This window comes from Takifugu flavidus, chromosome 18, assembly GCF_003711565.1.
Source record: "Takifugu flavidus isolate HTHZ2018 chromosome 18, ASM371156v2, whole genome shotgun sequence".
Lineage (NCBI taxonomy): Eukaryota > Metazoa > Chordata > Actinopteri > Tetraodontiformes > Tetraodontidae > Takifugu > Takifugu flavidus.
In genome coordinates, this window is record NC_079537.1 from 9375455 (window position 1) to 9398812 (window position 23358).

General features: G+C 43.3%; 1 protein-coding gene across 3 annotated transcripts; it reads left to right on the top strand.

Annotated features, from left to right (window-relative positions):
* The first annotated feature begins 1787 nt into the window (after positions 1–1787).
* Positions 1788–22015, top strand: LOC130514476 (dedicator of cytokinesis protein 7-like). 3 transcript variants are annotated; one of them, XM_057014077.1, is made up of 49 exons: positions 1788–2005; positions 3447–3534; positions 4149–4327; positions 4577–4645; positions 4746–4869; positions 5265–5477; positions 5906–5991; positions 6070–6136; positions 6333–6482; positions 6636–6716; positions 7014–7170; positions 7258–7388; positions 7580–7673; positions 7893–8055; positions 10318–10435; positions 10689–10759; positions 10845–10983; positions 11103–11204; positions 11306–11392; positions 11484–11715; positions 12048–12212; positions 12339–12511; positions 13213–13314; positions 14315–14410; positions 14523–14663; positions 14871–14984; positions 15076–15246; positions 15331–15470; positions 15600–15769; positions 15886–16034; positions 16329–16511; positions 16590–16716; positions 16798–16882; positions 17045–17141; positions 17226–17360; positions 17548–17700; positions 17843–18001; positions 18100–18200; positions 18280–18472; positions 18550–18693; positions 18814–18945; positions 19031–19045; positions 19263–19388; positions 19479–19568; positions 19639–19875; positions 19965–20108; positions 20251–20357; positions 20443–20616; positions 20893–22015. In XM_057014077.1, exons 1-49 carry the CDS (start codon positions 1956–1958, stop codon positions 20933–20935), a joined length of 6267 nt encoding a protein of 2088 aa, XP_056870057.1. In that variant the 5' UTR covers positions 1788–1955; the 3' UTR covers positions 20936–22015. The 3 variants fall into 3 exon arrangements, with proteins under 3 accessions (XP_056870057.1, XP_056870058.1, XP_056870060.1); XM_057014078.1 differs by lacking the exon at positions 13213–13314 and adding an exon at positions 13639–13725; XM_057014080.1 differs by lacking the exon at positions 13213–13314.
* The last annotated feature ends 1343 nt before the right edge of the window (positions 22016–23358 follow it).

Genomic DNA, 23358 nt, shown 5'->3' on the forward strand with positions numbered 1-23358 from the left:
CTTTGAGGGCATCTGAACTGGGAAGGTTTATACCCCGTGTTATAATTTATTCACTCATCAGTGAGAGAAATCAGGTAGTGCTTCACAAAATATATCAGTTTCTTTACTGCAGTGCCCCCCCCCCTCCCTTTTTTTTATATAAGTTATGAATCATGTTTGTTCCTTGTTAGTTAATGTTTTTAAAGTTTTCACAGCCGGTGGAGTAATATGCTGAAAGCAGGCCCTTGTAAAAAAAGCACGTGGTTAATGGTTTTAATAGGACTCCCTGTCGGGGTGAGATAGAAAGGGGATGTGCCCTGGCCAGGGGCGCGTGGCGGCGGAGCAGGTGGATGAGAGGCAGCTGAGTAGTGGGCTCCAAGGGGAGGAGGGGGGGTCTTCCATTTGGAGGACTCTTGGGGTTGACAGAAACCCTGAAAAAAGGCAACCCCATCTGGAACTGAGGTGGGGGCTCTAGTGTGAAAGAGATCTAGTGGGAGGTGTCTGACACTCTCTCTTTTGTTCTTGGCTAACACAGCAGTGGTGGTGGTAGTGTTTGGGGCTCACGCTGCCGTGGGGGCTGGGTACTCAAACAATAGTCAGCCTTCGACGAACAGAAAAGCAAAGATGCAGGCAGCAAAGGTGCAGACAGAAAGATAAAGCAGACATGGGGTCAGCTCACTATAGACACAGCACTAGCACACAGCCTGTATCCACCCATTCATTACTGGTTTGGTGTACACATTTTCACATTTATTATCAGGTCTAGAAAGCGCTAAATTTCTGATTGTAGCAATGAAACTTTAGCTTCATTTGTACTGTCGGCGGTCATGGATCAGACTGGGGCTCATTATGCTGCTCTGAGAAATGCAAGGACACACAGTATATCCCTGAAATATATCTCACCTTACCTTACTTTAGGAATCATCATATCAAGTACTTTTTGTACTTCAGGTTACTCAATCAGGTGACTCTGGGTTTGGTTTGGGGAGACATAAAGAATCCCAATTATTTTTCTTTGAGACATCGGGACATTTGATGTTGTTTCTATGAACTTTTTTTTTTTTAAAAAGAAAGATATTTTTAAGCTGAATCTTACAATGTTTTCTGCTTGTAGAAACAAAGCAGTGTGTTCTTACAGAGGTCAAATTTGAGGACTGAATATGAAACCATCCACAGCCTGATGGGGAGAAGCGTTTTTTCCATAAGAATCATAGTAAATCGCGCCCCCTGCTGGAGCAGTCGCGCTTTGCCTTGAGGACGCGATGCGGTAGAAACAGTCCTCCAGATGCTGCTGTTTTACCGTTTGGCTCGATGATAATAATCATTTCTTCCTCCTGTCCAACCGTTAAATAGAACCTGTCATTTCATTTAATTAGACATGCTTGTCGTCCTGGAGTGGCGTTTCGCTTCGTTGGGTCTGAGTTCTCAATTGTCGCCAGGCTGCATCCTACATTTTTAAAAAGTGAAACACTAAACGACGTGCGTCACCAAACCGGTCAGGTGAGATTTCTGCATGGCCCAGATGGTTGACATCCACCTTCAACAAGTTCGCCATAGCATCACCTAAGAAGCTCCATACCGGAAATACGAAAGCCGATAACCATAACGATGGAAGTTGGCTCAATACATTCTGGAGTTTATTTTAAGCTGTTGCTTTATTTGAAACTTCGGCGAGATCTCCAAATCAACATTTCCACTCCACTTCCTCTGCGTATCCATAAATCCTTTCAGATGGGTGCATTTATTTTGAAATATACCGGATAAATGCACGCATCCAGGTTGACTTTACGTGGACGGTTCGGCTCCCGGCCGCTAGGAGGAACAACGAGAGATCCATGCCCACTCCCCGACTGGAGAAGGAAGCGGGCTAAGAGTTCGCATCCCCGCACCAGTTTGGACTTAAGGAAAACCTTGTTGGAGGGGAAGGGAACTTTCATTTCGACTTAGACGAACTTTTTTTTACATGGGGACAAGAAATGTCATCTACAGTGAGCGAAAGGAGGGCGTTTGCTCATAAGATCAACCGGTGAGAGGGTGACAGAAAGTTGTGGTTTACGGGGTTGTTGATGGACCTGCTGCGCAAACGTATCTTTAGCCACTATGCTAGGGTCTGTTAAGGTGTTGCTTACTGTAAACTGGTTCTTACATGCGCAATTTAATTCAGTTAAGGGTGTGGAAATGTGTTTGGTGGATTCTCTCCGGTACTTTGAACACTTTCTTTCGCCTTTTACGTGATGGTACCGTCCGAGAATTGTCAACAATGATGGGGCCAACAATGACAGTAACACCGTCAAGCTAATCTCACAGCTTCATAAGTGTCCGTACATGTGTTCGTTTGCACGGATATCTTGTTTTTCATATAGGAAAACAAGAGTAATCCACTACATCTTTTGTTATTTAACCATTTATACGACCTGCTGGGTTATTGTAGCAACCTGTAACTACATGTTGTAACCTGGTTTTCCCTTTTCAGACAAACATTAGGTGCCGCCTGCTGAAGAAAACCAGTTTTTTTTCGCATCAAATAACTGTTTACCAGTGCTTCTGCTGACAGCTTCCTGCAGAGACATCCCTCATGTATAATTTGGTGAATAAGGAGAGTTCCTAAGTGTGGAAGGCACGTTAGGTCGAATTTTGCATTTGCATTGAAAGCCCCTGACAACATGTGGAGCCCACCGGTTCGTGGTTTTTGGCTCCGTCGTCTCTGCATTCCCTAGGTTCTGTCAGTCTTCCCTTTCAGGGGACCTAGCTATTGTGTATTCCAGGATGCAGGAAAGGGTGTGAGTGGGCATTCTGGTTATTGTCGGTGCAGTTGATTGCCTGACACTTTCCTGTTTAAAATTAAAGCATAAAGCAGTTATTACTTTTGCACATTTGTTCGGGATGTATCTCCCAAACGATCCTCTAAGTCTGTGCAGAAACAAGATTATCTGGGTTAGTGACCATCTGCGTTAGTGAAGGAACGAATATCACATATGTAATTACAAGAGTCTTTGTAGCTGTAGATTGTATATCAGAAACGAGAGGGTTTTGTGGTTCTAAAGGGGCAGCTGCTTAGTATCATTGTGAGGTTTTTTCCCCTACAGCGCTTTGTCTCTTTTCGAACCTCCCATTTGCTGTTAGTTTATAAAAGCCAGGGACAGAACTCTGGCTCCGTGCCTGGTCCCCAGAGCCACCGCTCCTGTTCAAATCCCTGTTCACAACAGCTGCTGGACTTCAGCATCATAAATAGTACCAGAAATTGAACACTCTAATAGGAACGTGTGAGATCTTTGCTGATCATATGGATGTGTCTATCCTGAAACCCAGTGCTGTTGCAGATTATTGTGGCATTTTCTTGAGTGCTTTAAATGATCGTTGAGCATTTCATAGAGTAACAACATTTTTAGTAGTCATGGCCACGCCTTTAAATGCGCACCCTTTTCCCACTCTCGTCTCCTCTAGCTAACCTTTGCTTCTCTTGTCAGGACGGTAGCGGCTGAGGTGAGAAAGCAAGTGTCCAGAGAATATGGATCCCCTCAGCTGTCCAAGAAACGAGGAGGCGTTCACAACCCTGTAAGTCACGTAACGTTTGACCTGCATGAGGTTTAAGCTAATAGGTTTAAAGCTAGTTAGTGTTATCGAACGTTAATTGATTTAACTTGGTGATGTAATTTTAGAATGGGTTTAGATAGCTGGACTGTGCCGGAAGGAGCAATTATTGGGACGGTATTATTGTAGGAAATGAAGCGTGCAGCTGTGACTTGGCTCTGCTGCAGGGTGAATACTGCCTGTACATGCCAGCATAAGATTTGTGGCAGTAGTCAAAAGTGAGTTTAAAATTCCAGAGCTGTTCTCAGAGTTAGTGGATGTAAAAGCAGCACATCGATTTAATGCTGCAGACAACGGAGAGCAAGGGAGGAATGATTTAGTGTAACTACTATGTTAACTATAACATTTGAGCTCCTCTGTGTTTTGGTTATCTACATTGTGCAACTGGGGGGAGGCTCCAAACTCGGTGTATTTAAAACCTAAAAATGTTGTGAAACTGAGACTGTAGTGGGGAAGCAAAAGTGAGTTTTGGTCACTGTAAAGGTCAGTGTTTGTGTCTTTGCCAAGCACTCCAGCTTGATGAGCCTTTTTGATGAGATCCTGATCTTTTACCCCTTTTGTCTGATGTTGATTGGCAGTTGCCCCTGACAGAGGTGGTGGAGCCTGTGGATTTTGAGGAGTATGTGAGCAGTCATGCTCCTGGGGTGGAGCCTGGGCCCCTCAGACAGCTCATGGAGTTCCCCCAGGATGACTTGGAGCTCCTCCCCCTGGACAAAGAGTGCATTACCCTGGAGCCCCCGCTGCCTGATGACGATGAGTGAGTCTTTCCCTTGTAGCCAACGCAACACACACAGTGACACACCTACCCCAAAGCTCTTTCTCTATTTCTCTCTTCCTCTCTCTTTCTCTCTCTCCCACACACACGGAAGGATGGATGGATTTGGATATTGGAATGGAGGGGAAACATGACAGGAACAAAGGCTCTTTCTAAGCGGCTGAATAAACAAACACGCTTAGTGTATTAAAAGCGTTTTCTGCTCAATTATTCATGTGTTTGTGTGTCTAGTTCTCTGGACCCCAGAGTGAGAGACGCCTTGTCAGTCTACACAGATGACTGGCTCATCATTCAAAGAAAGTAAGTGCTACATGTTGAAGCAGACCTTTAAATGGGTTTCCTATGCAGAACAGGCAGCTCTCACTGCTGCGTTATTAACTCGTTTGTCTTTTTATGCTAGATATCAGCATTACAGCACCACTTTCACGCCTCACAGCTCTGAGCGACAGAGAGAGAGGCAGCGAGGGCTGGCCAAACAGACCTTTGAACTGGATGTGGCAGCCACTGAGCCCCAGGACGACCAGGTAGCTCATGGTCACCAGAGTCCCGTCACTTGAGCTTTATTTACCTCACTGTATCAATATATATTGATTGCAGGGTGATGCAAGAAATAAAAAGATTCAGGAGTTTTATTTAATGTGATAGCTGGACAAAGACACCAAACAGCTGCTGAAACAAAAAGCCAGCGGCTCATGATGGGAAGTTATAAAAGAATGAGTAATACAGAAATTGATATACCTGGTCCATTATCTAGACATCCCCGTATTAATCATATTAAATAGTAATAAGGTAATGGGGTCTGTTTCACATTACACTCCCTGAAACATCTGCAGCGAGCACTTAAAGGTGACCTGTTTTCCTGGAAGAAATAAAAACACATGATCTCATTCCTTTGTCTCACACTCTTTACGAGCCACAGGATGACGCAAAGCGGCGATCAGTCAGCCTCGATGAAACCCCGCGAGGGAGCTGGGCCTCCAGCATCTTTGACCTGAAGAACTCCACCCCAGATGCTCTTCTACCTACTGTGTTAGAACGCACAGCTCTCGAGGACATGGATCACCGCAATACCGAGGCCCGCCAGCAGGGGCGCCACAGCGACCTGCTGGGCCTGTACCCTCCTCCAGATGAGGTCTGTCAAAAGCATTTTGTGATCTTGAGTAAGGTATTTTTTTAAACAGTGCACAGTAGTGATTTCTGACATTATTTTGTTCTCAACATGCACACAATTCAATATCAATCAACATTTCTATCTAGAACATTTCAGGCATCGACATCTGGGATGTGTGATTTTAGCTTTCTAGTCATGTTTTTAAGTGGTGTACAGAAATCTATATTTATGCAAACGTAAAATCAGCTTAACATTTGTTCAGCTCTGGTTAAAGTAAGTTGTTTTCCCAACGTGCAGCCATTATTAACGTGCACCATAATGGTTTCCGAATTGTTCTTTTCCTTCTCCATCCTTTCTTTGTACAAAACCTGTGTGCATACTTTCTCTGGCTCAATGTTGCCATGACAGCAGTGTAAATATTGTTCTTGGCTTGGTCGTCTGTGTGGCAGGACGAGGCTGTCGAGAGATGCTCCACTGTTGAAGTGCCCAAGGAGCACTGTGGCCAGAGGATCATGGTGAAGTGTCTGTCTCTGAAGTGAGTAATATACAGATTTATGTCTTTTTCCTCTGATAGCAGCCATATTTCGTAATGTTTTTTCCATACACTCCTCAGATTTGAAATAGAAATCGAGCCGATATTTGGAATACTGGCCCTGTATGACATCAAGGAAAAGAAAAAGGTATTTGTTTTGTCATTAGAGGGCTTGCACTTACATAATGCTGAGCTCATGCTCCACTAATTCAATTTCCCTTGACTTAAAAGGTCTAAGTGGCCCTTCAGTTTAGATCACCCAGTCAAAATTGAATTAAATTCCCCTGACTTGAATTTCCATTACCATCAACTCTTTCTCTCCCTGCTTATCTTCCCTTTAACAGATCTCTGAGAATTTCTACTTCGACCTGAACTCGGATCAGATGAAAGGGCTGCTCAAACCACACACCCCTCACGCAGCCATTTCTACCCTGGCCCGTTCTGCTATTTTCTCCATCACATACCCCTCTTCTGATATCTTCTTGGTGATCAAGGTACTGAAACTGCCCACTTTGCTGTCAAAGCTGTGTAAATTGAATGGCGTGAAATAGATTATTCCTGTTCACGCTGAATGCCTCCTGAAGTACAAGAGCAAATTTAGTTTCAGCGCTCAGTCAAGTCCTAACATGTTCGCGCCTGCGTTTCAGCTGGAGAAGGTCCTTCAACAAGGGGATATCGGGGAATGCTGTGAACCCTACATGGTCATGAAAGAGTCTGATTCCTCCAAGGTAATGGAGCCAAAAATGTTACTGCTGCGATGTCACCGGCAGCCAGCACATAATGTTACTGTTGAGCCCGAATAATTCATTTCTTGTCCCAAAAGATTAATTTAGTCTCGACTGAAACCTTTTAATCTTCCTACAGCCCCCTCTGAGTGCAGTCGGCACATTTCACTGTCATAAAAAATGAACATATCTGTTAATAATAAGAATGAATAATTACTCGGCTGTGTCTAAGTTTGTGTTATGTTTATTGTCATTTTTACTTCTTTTTGATTTTTGCATGCACATTCTGTCCTGTTTTAGCATAAAGAGAAGCTGGAGAAGCTTCGTCTGCAGGCAGAACAGTCGTGTAATCGCCTTGGACGCTTTCGCATGCCTTTTGCCTGGACAGCCATTCACCTGTTCAACATTGTCAGCAGCATGGGCAGTCTGGATCGGTCAGACCCCGATTCTGACTCTGGTACGGGGAATCAGTCACACTTATAAGTGTTTAATGGGCTTTTAACTGTGTACAGTTATGAAACATCTCTGTCATATATCTGAACAGAGAAAAAAGGTCACGGGACATGGAATGAGAGGAAGAAGAAGGGGTTTGAACGGATGAGTATAGCAGATGACACGTGCAATTTTGCCACCTTCCGTCCAGCAACACTGACCGTCACCAACTTCTTCAAACAGGTCTGACTCTCATAGTTAAGCACGAGAATGTTGCACTTATTTGAGTCTAACTTGTTGTCCATCATCACTAATATGATGTGAAACAATGACACAACCTCTGAAAGACACTACTGGGAAAATGTGACTATGTAATGAGGGAATATTGAAGCCCAAATTGCAGTAAATGAAAACTTTGGTATGTTTTCATTTAGGAGGGGGACAGACTGAGTGACGAGGACCTCTATAAGTTTCTGGCAGACATGCGCAGACCTTCCTCTGTTCTGCGTCGTCTGAGACCTGTCACAGGTAAACCTCAGGACTCTTGTACAAGAGGAATTGTACACATAATATGTTTAACTTATTTGATGATCTCACCATGGATCAATGTCTTGTGCTTAAGAATTCTCATTTAGGTTTTGACTTCCTTAGTGTTGTATGTTACCCTACATTGTCTGGTTGGCCTAAGCATGCAAATTAAAGGAGGTAAATCTAGTTTGTGTGTCTGTGATTTATTTTCACCCACAGCCAAGTTGAAGATTGACATCTCCCCGGCTCCAGACTCGCCCCAGTACTGTCTGTCACCAGAGCTGCTTCATGTAAAACCTTACCCAGACCCTCGTGTCCGCCCAACCAAGGAAGTGCTGGAGTTCCCTGCTCGTTATGTGTACACCCCACATACCGCCTACAGGTCAGAGGCAAACACACTCACAAACTTCATTTCTTCTCTCCGTCTTATTTCTGCCCTATATGTAATCTCCTCGGAAGGCTCTGAATTAGAAATGTTGTAATGTTAAGAGAATAAAACCCGATAATAGCTATTGCAAATGAGCTATCTGAATTTTAACATGCAAATAATATTCTCAGTAAACTGCCTCTGTTTAATTAAGTTTTAATAATGTAACAATTGTTACAGTTATAAAACCAAGTTCACCAAGTACAACACTAACTCCAACGTACAGGGCAAATAGTGAAGACCCTCAATAGCAAAGGTCATAGTCAAATGTACAAACATAACGTTGACTATACATCAGATCTATAGCTTACATACTGTACATATCAGGATGAGAATGGAGTGCAGTCATGTTGCGTTAAAAAAAACCCACCTTGGCGGTGGGTCTTAGATTGCCCGTGTGGTAGCTTCACTCTTGGAGATGGAAAAAGCAAAAGTTAGCATCAAAGGTATATGAAATAAATATGGGGTGTTTTAAACATCTTACTATTTTCTCCAGTTCAGTGAGCTTTTCACTCTGACTGTCGATGCTCTCTTTTTGAAACTGGACCAATTTTTGTAATCCTTTCACTACTTCAGAGTGCTCCTTCGCTTGAGCCTGAAACAGGCAGGAAAATTGGCCATATCATTTTGCATTTGCAGCATCCCTTTACTCACAAGTGTTAATTACAGAGAGGTTCCATTACCTGCAGCTCTGTGATGCTGCTGGCCGGCATATAGTTACTGAGATGTGTCTCCAGCCTCTTTACATTTGTCATGAGCTCCAGCTCTTCCTGCACCAGAGAGGCCAGCCTGTCTTTCGTCACCGTGGTCTCAGCCTGTTGCTCGGCCACCTGGGTCTGTTGAAAAAGCATCTGTCCGCGTTATTCCTCCTACAGCTGTAATCTCACAGCTGCCTGACCCGCATCTGACATGTGGCTTTCTAACGACACACTCTCTTATCTCAGATCAAAGCGTTTGCCATATTTAAAAACATCCTAAAAATCAATTTTAGGCTGAAATGTTTGTCAGAAGCCTCTTGCCCAAACATGAATTCAGACATAGCATAGTCAGATTTCTGATATTTGACCCTGTGCTTTCATGCCCTCCCGCATGTTTTCAGATCTGTAGTTTGACTAGAATGTTATGTCTCTTGTTGCGGCACAGCCCTTCAGCAGCCAACAGCACAGGATGTTTACATATTTCTGTGTTCACTCACCTGTAGCAACATTATAACTGCTTTAATCTGTTTTTTAATCTCTGCAGCCTCCTCAGCATGCCTCCCCAGCCTTTGAAGTCTCCCTTCATGGTTCTTCAAAGTCTGGCTAATTCTATATATCTTGGCCTCGGTGGTTTCAGAAATGTATTTAAGGGAGTCGCTGAATTGTATGGCTCCAAACAAGAGCACGTTGACGTCCTCCTGGGGTGCAGCATTATTTTTCTTGTTGGTCTTCCTCACTGGACCTGCGCAGGCAGCTCTTAATCCCCCAGCCAAACAGATCAGACAGAAGATCCAGATCATATTCATTTTAACATTCACTCACTGTGGTCCAACTGAGTGATCTTGTGTTTTCTTCTTCAGAATGTAGTCAAAAAAGTTGGTTTGATGGTATTATGCAAATAGAGTCCCATCTGTTTCAGAGATGCAGGTGTGGTGTGTAATGAATGTGGAAGGTGGTCAGAATGTCTTATATTGGATGAGTATATGCGTGGTAAAATATTAGCTCAGCTGTGGTCTTTGGCAGTGACCTTAGTCTCAGTGACCTTGCCTTAAAGTTTAACCCCTGAGCTACTAATCGTGTCATTTAGGTCACAAACACATGACACACATTACTATGTATCATGTTTTTGTCACACAAACTGTACTTGTATTCACAGCACACTGCTTTGTAATTAATGTTAATAGATATTTATAGTGTCTCAGCCATTAACTCTACAAAAGGATTAAAACAGTTGTCCAATAAAATAACCTCAGATGTTTACTTTGGATTGTAGAAGTTAAGGTGACCTTGACTCCACAACATCCAGTGTTGGGTCACACTTTTGTTATGTGAATATTTGCATATTTATTAAACAGTTTCAATTTGTCTTATGCGATTCTTACTTTTAGAGTGTTGTAGATATTGTTGACAACAAAATATGCCGAATTAGCATTCCTATTTGAAAATTAGGGAACAAGTAGCGGGGTACTGCTTTAAAAATCTGCGTTTAAAATAATAAATGAAATCCTTGTCATTGCAGGAACTTGCTCTATGTTTACCCAAAAAGCTTGAACTTCAGTAGTCGTCAGGGCTCAGTGAGGAACATCGCTGTCAAAGTCCAGTTCATGGCAGGAGAGGACCCCAGTCAAGCTTTGCCGGTGAGCAGAAGTCAAGGATTATCAAGTGACAATTTAACAATGGTCTGAGAGAAACAGCACTGAAATACAACATGCAGTGTTCTTTCAGGGTTGAAATTCCTTAGAGGTTTTTGACATTTCAGCACTAGATTGATCCTCTGCAGACAATATACCCTTGACTGTTTACAATTTTTTTCTACATATTCTAAGGTTGTGGCAGGCTGTAGTGAGCCAGTCCCCAAAAGCTTCTCTTTATTTATATTCTTTCCAATAGGTCATCTTTGGGAAGTCTAGTTGTGCCGAGTTCACAAATGAGGCATACAGTCCCATCATCTACCACAACAAGTAAGGCTCGTAGGACTTAACTGCCCGTTAACCCCCTTTGTGTTTTCTTTAAATTCTGTGTTTAACTCTTTTTAAAAAAAAAAAGATCCCCTGAGTTTTATGAGGAGATGAAGATGAAGATCCCTGCCAATCTGACTGACAACCATCACCTCCTGTTCACCTTGTACCACATCAGCTGCCAGCCCAAACAAAACACTCCTCTAGAGACTCCTGTAGGCTACACTGTGAGTTCACTCCTTTAGTCCGTCTACTTTTTATACTCCCACCCACACACCCACGTTTGATAATTCTTCTATTGTCGTGCCATCTTTGAAAGATCTCATGCCTTTCTTTCAACTTGTAGTGGATCCCTCTGATGCAGCATGGCCGACTAAGAACAGGCTCCTTCAGTTTACCTGTCTCCGTTGAAAAGCCCCCAGCGAGCTACTCTGTGCTCACCCCTGATGTAAGCAACTTGAAAGAGACTGAGAGGATATCAGCTTGCCTGAAAATGGCCTTTGGCTGTTTGACCGGGTGTTAAATAAGATGGATTTCACTGTGATGTAGGTTCAGCTTCCAGGCATGAAGTGGGTGGATAATCACAAAGGTGTGTTCAGTGTTGAAGTGACAGCAGCCTCTTCAGTTCACACTCAGGTACACACATTCTACAGTATTTGCGGCTCCTTCTGTCATCCGACCAATATTATTTACAAGCACCGATATTAATGAAAGTTTGTCACTGTAGGACCCCTTTCTGGATAAGTTCTTCACGCTGGTGCATGTTCTGGAAGAGTACTCTTTCCCCTTCCGTCTGAAGGATGTGATCATTACTGAATCAAACATGGAGGCCGAATTAAAGACCAGCATGGTGGCACTCAGAGGGGCCCTGTTGGACACCTGCGTTAGCTTCCTGCACCAGCTGCTCAACAAGATCATTCAACTTATCGTTTATCCACCGGTCATTGGAGGCCAAATTGGTAAATGAGTTCTGAAGCACAGTCGTTTCCATTAGTACTGCAATTGTGGATCTGAAGGGTGCTTCTCTGAACAAGGCTGAAGTGCTCTTTCTAATAGTGGAGTTAATAGTTTGAGAATTCTAATTGATAATAAATGCATTATTTCCAACTCAAATAAAACTAGATAAGATAATAAATATTACATTGGGAGTATTTTTAGGTCCAGTGAAAAATAAATTAATTTGTGTCCCCTTATTACTATTACTCACTTTTAGTGTAGTTTTACAATGAGTTTATGTAAAAGTCATGTTGTTTTAAATGAAATCTTTGAATCTTTTGTCTGCTCCTAACAGTAAACCTTGGCAGGACTGCGTTTGAAACCATGGCTTTACTGGTCAACCAGATACACAAAAACCTGGAGGGAAACCAGGACCATCATGGTCGCAACAACCTGTTGGCCTCCTACATCCACTACTGCTTTCGCCTGCCAACTGCTGAACCATCTGTGCGCCCAACAGGTGAGCCTTCGCACGATTTTTGTAAAGCCGATCATTTGGTTGGATGACTGTCAGTATTCCTAAATCAGACAAGGATTGATGATCTGCCAATATCTTCTCTGTGGCTCTCACCATGTTTGAGAGCAGCTGGTTCGCAGTCCTATCAGATGCCTGTGCAGTACGCCACCATATCCAGAGCAACTGGCCGCCCCAGCAGCTTGCACCTGTCCCGCTCTAAGAGTATCAGCAACTCCAACCCAGACCTGGCCAGCACACCAGTTTCTCCTGATGAAGAGGTGCAACGAATCATAGGAAGCAAGGTGAGCTGTTTCTGTCGAATGGAGGTTTCATCTTTTTATCATAGATTAATGTGTGTGTATAGGTTGACAACATTATTCACAGTGGAGGCTGTCACATACGCCACAAGAAGTGAGATAATTGTTTCCTTTTTGGAAGAAAAAGTTTTTCTGGGACTTTTCTTACCTACTAAGAAACTCTAGTGCCAAACTGCTGCTCTAGGCCCCTTCCACTGCAGCACGAGCTGTGTGCACTCTTCATCAACTTTTTGTGAGAGAGACTTTCTCCTGTATATGCAACATTCATGCTACCTCCTTCACAAATTATTGCCCGTTTACTTTTCTTTACATCTTTCTTTTATCTGGAGGAAGAGAACAAGCTGCAAGAACTCCCGACTCAGGGAAGCACATCATTTTATTCTAATAATCCTGGGAACTATTTTCTCGCTTCTTGTGGAGTATGCATAAAAGTTATGGATCTTTTTTATGAACGTGCATTTATGGTTTGTACTTTAAACATGTCATTGAGCCCTTGATTTTTCTGCCCAGTATGAGTTTCTCTGTGGATTCAAGCCTTATTTCTCTACACCCCTCCACCCTTTCTTTTGTTTCTCCCTGTATCCTTTATATAATTACTTGTGTGGTAATTAGCTTCCCCTTCACTCACTGTACCCTCGCCTCGTGCCACTCTGTGTTTTGTGTTTGTCTTTGGTGGCTTATGGCAGGGCATTGACCGCTCCCACTCCTGGGTTAACTCTGCTTATGCCCCCGGGGGTTCCAGATCTGTGCTACGCCGGAACCCCAACTCCAGCTGTGATCTGAAGCAGGTGCCAAATCCCTCCTCTCCATCCTCCTACCTCTTCACCACTTTCTAAACAACACTCTGCGGTTATGTTTTGTCTGCATAAGCTTCTATCTGCTTTTCATGTTGCCACTCCTTTTTATCTGTGAATACCACTTATCTGGCTTCACCATTCATCCTCTCACCAACAAATAACAGCCCACATCTGTTGTGGGTGCCTGCCTCATTCCTGTCGGAGTTTTACTAGCCTCACACTCATCGTAGAGTTCTGTGGTCACCCACCCATTCCCGTTCATCCATTTTCACATCATTTTGTCTGTGTGTTCACCTCACCCTCACACCATGTCAGACAAACGACCGCAGCTGCAATCGCATGTCTGCCTTCCTGGACAGCATGGCCTTGTTTTCACTTCCCACAAGGCAGATTGCCAAGAAGGTAAAACTGTCTACTTCTACTATAACAGGATACAAAAATGCAATTTTTCCATCACAAGCATTTTATGCTCTCTCAAATCCATTTTCACTGTCATTACCATATATCACCACATATGTATGATACCTAATACTGATAACTAATATTTTAACCAAAGCTATTAATTCATTTAATCTTTACCAGTTTTAGTAATCAGGGTTACTACACTTAAACTACTACACAGCTATATAAGCAGAATGTGATAACTTTCCTGTAAAAATATAGAATAACGTTTTATCTCATGAACTTCTTTATAAAGTATATTAATATTATGCATTTGGAGTCATGATTGCAGCTGCAAATGAGTCTGAGTTGTGCAAACACCTTTTCTTTTGGAAAACTCCATTGGTGAACAGGTTAATTAGTAACTGTTAACAAAGGTCTCTAAAGACTCACAGTAAAGGCTGGGCTAAGATTTATGGCTTCCTAGAAGTCATAATTGGAACAAAGAATCTGATATCAGTCTGCCAGTAATAATTTAGCATATAGACATTACGATCTGTCAAATTGCACCGATTTGTCGATATAAACTGACCTTTGCTTATATGTGTAGTTGCTTCATGAGGAGCTGGCTTTGCAGTGGGTGGTCAGCAACAGCACAGTGAGGGAAGCAGCACTTCAGCACGCCTGGTTTTTCTTCCAGCTGATAGTGAGCATGCTGTTGTGTATTTGTGTTATCTGCACATACACATTTTAAACATAATCGTTTTAAATCCCACTGTTCTTTCCGCGTCATTTTACTGACTTGAATCTTCCTCCAGACCAAGAGTATGTCTCATCACTTATTTCTGACCTCAAACATGGACGTTCCGAGGCGTCAGCGTTTCCCAGACCGCTTTGTTGATGACATCGCTGCGCTTGTGTGTGCCATCAGTGCTGATATTGCTGGTCGATACCACAAGGTACTTAAGATTGGGTGCAGTTTATTCCATTCAAAGCTGGGGGTTTTCAGTGATGTAATAACACAGGTGCAAAACAATAATTGAAACATATTTATATCCTGAATGTAACTTTTATATAACATAATACAAGGTTTTCTTTTTCACATCCTCCTCTTCCCCTTTATTTTCATATGAACTCCCTCTCTCTCCCTCTCTCTCTCTCTGCAGGATGTTGAGATTGTGGAGAGGTTAAATAGCAGTCTGGCCTTCTTCCTGAATGACCTGCTTTCTCTCATGGACCGGGGCTTTGTTTTCAACCTCATCCGCTCGTACTACAAACAGGTGCTGGTCCTTCCTCTCCCTCTTTGTCTTTAATATCAAACACTTTACTTCTACATATATTTTTGTCTCACGCCCCTTGTGCATTTAACAGATTGCCAACAAGCTTCACATGGCACAGAATCCCAGCTCTCTGAACGCCCTGAGGATGGACTTTATCCGTATCGTCTGCAGCCATGAGCACTACGTCATCCTCAACCTGCCCTGCTCCACTCTCAGCCCTCCAGCCTCCCCCTCTCCTTCCACCTCATCCACCACCTCACAGGTGCTGTGAGGCATAGTACGAGGCATTGGCACTCCCTGTATATCCTTTGTCTTACTGGCTTTTTCCGTATTTTTACGTTCCCAGAGTTCAGCATTTTCCAGTATGGTGCAAGATCAAGGGGTGGCCACAATGTTTGAGCTCTCAGTTCCTTTTCGACAGCAACATTTCCTGTCTGGTCTGCTGCTCACAGAGCTCGCTCTCATCCTTGATCCTGATGGAGAAGGGTAGGGAGCCCTTTTTAAAAGTTTTTTGGGTTATCTGAACCATATCTAATTTATACTGAAAATGCTCTTACGCTTCAAGCTCAGTACATGAAAACTGATTTTTATTTATTTATTTTTTTTAACCCACAGCGTTTTCTTCCTCCACAAAAAAGCCATTAGTGCTGTACACTCCCTGCTGTGCAGCCATGATGCAGATCCTCGCTACAAGGACCCTCAGGTCAGGGCTCACGTTGCTAAGCTCTACCTGCCCCTGGTTGCAATTGTCATGGAGACATTGAATCAGCTGTGTGATTTCTCAGGTCAGCATGCACCACTCACTAGTTTCATAACTTGGCAAATGTGCACTTTCATCACTTCATTGCAATTTCATTTCATTGCAATTATACCTGAGAGTGGTTATACTGTGTTTTTGTAGACTCCTCCCCTGCTCGGGTCCGGCATGCTTCAGCCCATGACGATGCTGACCCAGACAGTGGCAACACTATCAGTCAGTCTGTTGCCATGGCAATTGCCGGCTCCCCTTTACCGCACGCCAAAGCCAACTCCATTGCACTACCCACAGTGGTGAGTGATAATGGTCGGGGTCAGGCTGTTTCCCTGGGCACTAGAGACTCATCGGTCAGATCTGACACTGTGTGGACCAGAATCTGTTGTCTCAGCTTGACAGAACACCACACTGGCCTTTCTGTAACTCCACCTAAAATAACACAAAAATGTGCATTCTTTCCACATTGCTCATCTTCCCTCAAGGATTAGTGCTTGTTTTTGCCGATAGGTGGCTCTCTGCCCTCTCTCTAGACTGCTGTTTCATGTTTGACAGTAAAGTAGCAACTTGGTTTGTGTGTTTCTCTCTGCCAGCCTGCCCGCCAGTCCAGCTCTCTGTCGGCGGAGTGTAGCCGGACTCTGCTGGTGTGTTTCCTGTGGGTGCTGAAGAATGCAGATGCAGCTCTTCTGGAGCGCTGGGTGTCTGATTTGTCTGTGTTGCAAATCAACCGCCTGCTGGATCTGCTGCATCTCTGTATCTCCTGTTTTGAATACAAAGTAAAATACTTGTTGAGCTCTTTTATTCTTGTGTTTCTCTGTCTTTGGTCTGTTGACATGTTTTACTCTTTTTAATAGGGGAGAAAGGCTTTGGAAAGGATTAATAGCCTGACATTTAAAAAATCTCAAGACATGAAGGCAAGATTGGAGGAGGCCATACTGGGAACCATTGGGGCCCGTCAGGAGATGGTTCGTCGTTGCAGAGGTAAATAGTGTTGTGTACCTTATGTGTCAGTTTGAGGTGTTTTCATGTTTGCGTTCATGGTAATTGTCTTTACTCTTTTAGAAAGGAGTCCCTATGGCAGTCAGGAGAATGTTAGGTGGAGAAAGAACGTCACTCACTGGCGCCAAAATACAGACAGAGTCGACAAGTATGTTTTTTTAACTTTATTGCATCTATGCCAGTTACTGTAAAAGATGTTTCCATGTGCTTATAGAATGTATACATCAGGGTTATGGGATACATCTGGTTTCTTCATTTTTAAAGGGCTTGAATGCTAATGTGATGCTAAAGAAATCCCAATTTCTTATAGGACTAAAGCCGAAATGGAGCAGGAGTCCATGGTGGATGGAAACTTATCAACTGAGGCTTCTCTAATTGTCCTGGATACACTGGAGATTGTAGTTAAGGTAAATGATGCTCTCCAGCTGTGAATATGTAAAGGTTATTTAGAATTCACTCCCTCTTTCTTTGCTGTTTGCATTTGTTTTCAGACTGTGGTGGCATCAGAGCTGAAGGAAAGTGTTCTGGGTGGAGTACTGAGAGTCCTCCTCCACAGCATGGCAGGAAACCAGAGCGCCCTCTTCCTGCAGCACTGTTTCACTACACAAAGAGCTCTAGTTTTCAAAGTGCGTAAATGAATTGCTTTCTTTATTGTGTTTAACCCTAACCCTTTGAACTGTTACGTGTTGCAGTATTTGAACATATAAATATCCTTAATTGACGAACACAACATCCCATATCTGCTCAAAGTTAAGGCCAACTGGACATCCTTCCTTCCAGCAGATGCATGTGTGTTTATATGTCTGTCTGTAGTTCCCAGAGATGTTGTTTGAAGAGGACACAGAACTTTGTGCCGACCTTTGTCTGCGTCTTCTGCGTCACTGCAGCAGTAGTGTCAGTTCTGTCAGAAGTCACGCCTCCGCCTCTCTTTATCTGCTCATGAGACAGAACTTTGAGATTGGAAACGTAAGTAAATATACTGTCATTATATCCAGTTCCAACTTTAGGAAGAGACACATGATTTATTTGGGAGTGAGAGAAAGAAACACACTTAAAAAACATAATTTAGTTATTTTCAACCCACCATCCCTTTTATTTGCTTTTGCAGAACTTTGCGCGGGTAAAGATGCAGGTCACCATGTCCCTGTCGTCACTGGTGGGAACCTCAAGAAACTTCAACGAAGATCATCTTCGGCACTCATTAAAAACTATCTTGACATATGCTGAGGATGATGTGGAACTACGGGACACGCCCTTCCCGGAGCAGGTATTAAAGGGCCACTATATAAGATCCCAATTTTGAAGCCGCTGCATTTAGATTTCAAATAATGCAGATTTTAACTTCATCCTGTGTTGAACATTTAGGTCCAGGATTTGGTTTTCAATTTGCACATGATTCTTACTGATACGGTTAAAATGAAAGAACATCAGCAGGATCCAGAGATGCTAATCGACCTGATGTACAGGTATTGTGATGCACATTAATAATCAAAATATACTATCAGACCTAATGTTAAGATAATGTTCTGCTTTATTTTAAATCAGGATTGCAAAGGGCTATCAAAACTCTCCCGACCTGCGGCTGACTTGGCTCCAGAACATGGCAAGAAAACACTCTGAGAGGGGAAACCACGCTGAAGCGGCCCACTGTCTGGTCCACAGTGCAGCGCTGGTTGCAGAATACCTCAATATGCTGGAGGATTGTCGCTACTTGCCCATCGGTTGTGTCACGTTTCAGGTCAGTGTGAAGTGACTCGCTTGTTTAACAGGATGCATATATGACGCAGCCGTCCTTGACTGCTTCTACTCTTTCAGAACATTTCATCCAACGTGTTGGAGGAGTCCGCCGTGTCTGATGACGTCTTGTCTCCGGAGGAGGAGGGGATTTGTGCTGGAAAGTACTTCAGCGAGTCTGGTCTAGTGGGCCTCCTGGAGCAAGCAGCTGCTTCCTTCAACATGGTACTGCTCACGTTGCTTAACCACATGGTGACAGACAAGCTGGGCGTCCCCACAGCTATAGGGGTTTATATGATGGCGCCTATGTGTAAAACTGGCTTACTGATGTGTGTTTGACTTCAGGCTGCCATGTATGAAGCCATAAATGAAGTTTACAAGATTCTGCTGCCCATCCATGAAGCCAACAGAGACTTTAAAAAGTTGGCTACGGTCCATGGAAAGCTGCAGGAAGCTTTTAACAAAGTCTACAACCAAGTGAGTTTTGACAGCTGATGAATGATGAAAAGAACGCTTTCTGAATTCTTTCTTATGTCTTTTTTCTTTTGTTTTCACATTTCAGAGTTCAGGATGGGAGGTAATGTTTTTTTTTTTTTGAAAAAAGCAAGTTATCAACCACTTCCTTTATCTTATCTCATTACCATTTTCTTTCTTCTTCTTAATCCTTTTGAATGACACATTATGGGTAAGTTTTGAGAACTTTTTTTTTTTTTTTACCATAAATTGATCTATTTTGTCTTTAATAAGTGCTGATTTAAAGTCACACCCTCTTGTCATCCATCTTCAGTAACTAGAGAATGTTTGGGACCTATTTCCGGGTGGGTTTCTATGGCTCTCGTTTTGGAGACCTGGATGAACAAGAGTTTGTTTACAAGGAGCCATCCATTACTAAACTGGCTGAGATCTCTCACAGACTTGAGGCATGTTGACTCACCGCAGTGTCAATAAAAGCTGTCATTACCACCTCCCAAATTATATAGACTTTAAATTGCTTGTGTTTTGCTGTGCAGGAGTTTTACTCAGAGCAGTTCGGAGATGACGTGGTTAAAATTATCAAGGACTCCAATCCAGTGGACAAGAACAAACTGGATCCCAACAAGGTGCCGTGATATTTATGTCTCGTACCTGAGTCATATGTAATAGTCCTCATGGGTGTACGTATCTCTTCAGGCCTACCTCCAGATAACGTACGTCGAGCCGTTCTTCGACACGTATGAGCTAAAGGAAAGAGTCACCTATTTTGACAAGAACTACAACCTGCGTAACTTCATGTACTGCACTCCCTTCACTCTGGACGGGCGAGCCCACGGCGAGCTGAACGAGCAGTACAAACGCAAAACCATCCTCACGACATCTCACGCTTTCCCTTACATCAAGACGCGGATCAACGTCATCCACAAGGAGGAGGTCTGTTCCGGGGGAGCGGGGCCTCCCTAGGTGTGATGTTTTGTGCACAGCAGGGGTGTCAGCTGCCGCTGTTGTGTTTTCTTCTCCAGATCATTCTTGTCCCCATTGAGGTGGCCATTGAGGACATGCAGAAGAAGACACAGGAGTTGGCCTTCGCCACAAACCAGGACCCAGCAGACTCCAAGATGCTGCAGATGGTGCTGCAGGGCTGCGTGGGCACCACTGTCAACCAGGTGCTTGTTTACTCCAAGGCTGCAGATGTACAAGTATCAGATGCTCTCCCTTTATTATTGGGCTTAAAAGGCCTGTGCCAGCTATTTTATGTAGGGGCAGACATTCCTGTAGCAGATAAATTACGGTTTCTCCCCTTCACAGGGCCCCCTTGAGGTAGCGCAGGTCTTTCTTTCCGACATTCCTGATGATCCGAAGCTGTTTCGCCATCACAACAAGCTGCGCCTCTGCTTTAAAGACTTCACCAAGAGGTGATGACACCGTGTGACTCAGATGCAGACTGCTGTGTAACTAATAAAAACAAACCACAACCCGCTGTGTGTGTTTTTCACGCAGGTGCGAGGATGCCCTGAGGAAGAATAAAGCCCTGATTGGGCCAGATCAGAAGGAGTACCACAGAGAACTGGAGAGGAACTACAATAAGCTGAAAGAAGCTCTGGGTCCCCTTATCAACCGCAAGATCCCACAGCTATACAGGACCCTGCCAGCTCAGGCTACACAAACACAACGGTAACCTGAGACATTAAACGCACCACGCTGATACACACCATGAGCTAATGCTCAGATCATCAACCAGGAGCAACTTAACACCAAACTTTGTCATACTTTGTCACACAGTGTAAGTCATGTGGTGTGTGTGACCTCAGAAACCAGTGTGATATCAGTTGTTTCTGTTTGCTCAACTCAGTGTTTGCACGTGTGGAGCTCCTAATCTCATGGGCCACCAAGTACTGTTTGAATCCACTTTCGTGTAACAGGCTTCATCGTCTTGCTTTCCTTTCACAGGAACTCCTTCACCCGGTCCAGTTTACGCAGAGTCGACTGTTGAGACGCAGACTGGTGGGTCGCAACATAGAAAAAACAAACAAGCTTTAGAAAAGACCCTCATCCCGTCTGTTACCCCTCCCCCGAGCGGTTTGCACCCCAACAGCTTCCAGAATGCCTGCACTGCCCTCTTCTTCATCTAGCTCAGGTTTTTTTACTCACCCACCTCCCCCCGAGGCCACCCAGCCATAATCCTCCCCATCACCACTGCATACATTCTGCCCCACACACATACACACACACGTGCACACTTTTGCCACCTCTTCTCTCCCATTGCCACCACTCTCACACCTCTGCTGAAGAAAAAAAACATGGCTGTTTATACTGGAAGCTTATCTTCACTGTAAACATTGTCATTTGGAGCGAGGCTTCGACACATTGGAGAGTTAAACAAGCTTTTTAGAGAGTCTCCTCACTATAATCTCTGATCTTCATCTGGTTTAAGGTTACAGGACCAGAACTGACAAACACAGTTGTCGCATTTTGTCTGTTTTCTATCATGGATAGTTTTTTGTTTTTTTAGTTTTTCTGCTAGTGTAAACTGACCAGACAGGGATATTTAATAGGCCCTGGGAGTTTTCTTTGTTATCAACAGACCAAATAACTGACATTCCTCCTTCCTCAGGTTGTCACATTTTCTGTGTTTTAATCTTGTAACATTTAAGAATTCACGATAGAGACGAGGTGGAATCATCCCATCTGAGCTCATCCTGGGAAGGAAATGAATAACAGTAGAAGTGAGGACAGGGTGTTTTATTTTTTAACTGTGAAATTGTTATGCACTGCGGTTTTAGCTGATATTTATCCTAAAAGATGCCCCCTCTTACATGTGCCATAAAGAAAGTCCTCTTTAAACTGACCCGTCATCTGGAAAAATCCCTCCGTGTGTATCCCAACACCCTGTTTATAGATTCAACTACTGTATCGAATTAATTGCACTGTTGTAAACAAACTTTAGCACATTTACACTGTAACAAGTAAGTCTGACCTTTTGTTATTTTTTTAAGACCAATGAGATGAGGATTTTTTTTATTTATTTAGTCTTTTTTATTTTACTGCTTTCTATTAAAAAAGTCTTCCTATTCTTGTGGTGACCTGTTAATTTAGAGTCTGCAGAGTTGGAAAAAAAATAACTAAAACACTTTAAAATCCCAACAAATATGTATTATACAGTAGTTGACCCATGAAGTACAGGGTTTTCAAGCTATTTCTTCCTATAGTAATGTTTTTGTTTTGGCTCTAACGTGCTTTAGTTATTTTTTATTAATTTTGGGGGAAAGGAATTAACTGAATATTTTAATCAGGAGCACAGACTAGGACAGGAGATATTCAACATTCTGATCATTCTTCAGGTATCATCTTCTAAAACTTTAAAATTAACTTTGAGGAAACACACAAAATAAGATAAAGCAAACAGTCTGTTTAAAATAAACACTGAATGACTCATTATCTTCAAGAGGATTTATCTTTTTCCTTAAAAATTTTACTTGGGCTGAAACCCAAGACTCAGGGTTGAATCACATTTCCGTTTACTTTCACATGTGTGAGGAATTATAGGGTTTTCTTTTTTTCAGTGATTGCAAAAACAAACATCTATGTCTGAACCAGATGTCTTCTCAAAAATCAGCATTCTTATTTCTCTGGTCCAACAGCCCAGAGACTCCAGATTTCTTCATAGTCGACATTTAAAACTCAATATGAGCTCCAAAATAAAATTCTGGTAACAAGCAGGATAAAAATAAATGACTGTGACATAAATGACCATGACAGTTAATGTGTTTCCATTTCTGTTGCAAGAGGTACTGAAGCTTGGTGAAGGTTTTTAAATATCCCTGTAGGATGATGAAGGTTTTTAAATATCCCCGTGGGATGGTGAAGCTGTCGGACACTCCTGTAGGATGGTGTGAAGCTGTCGGACACTCCTGAAGGATGGTGAAGGTATGGGACACTCCTGTAGGATGGTGAAGCTGTCGGACACTCCTGTAGGATGGTGAAGATGTTGGACACTCCTGTAGGATGGTGAAGCTGTCGGACACTCCTGTAGGATGGTGAAGCTGTCGGACACTCCTGTAGGATGGTGAAGCTGTCGGACACTCCTGTAGGATGGTGAAGATGTCGGACACTCCTGTAGGATGGTGAAGCTGTCGGACACTCCTGTAGGATGGTGAAGGTGTCGGACACTCCTGTAGGATGGTGAAGATGTCGGACACTCCTGTAGGATGGTGAAGGTGTCGGACACTCCTGTAGGATGGTGAAGATGTCGGACACTCCTGTAGGATGGTGAAGGTGTCGGACACTCCTGTAGGATGGTGAAGATGTCGGACACTCCTGTAGGATGGTGAAGGTGTCGGACACTCCTGTAGGATGGTGAAGGTATTGGACACCCCTGTAGGATGGTGAAGGTATTGGACACTCCTGTAGGATGGT

Bases quoted from the DNA above. Each gene is read 5' to 3' on its own strand.
- LOC130514476 (XM_057014077.1), top strand. From the start codon at position 1,956: ATGTCATCTACAGTGAGCGAAAGGAGGGCGTTTGCTCATAAGATCAAC. The intron at 16,717-16,797 runs GTAAATAGTGTT...TTACTCTTTTAG, and splicing joins GATGGTTCGTCGTTGCAGAG to AAAGGAGTCCCTATGGCAGT. The intron at 16,883-17,044 runs GTATGTTTTTTT...AATTTCTTATAG, and splicing joins AATACAGACAGAGTCGACAA to GACTAAAGCCGAAATGGAGC.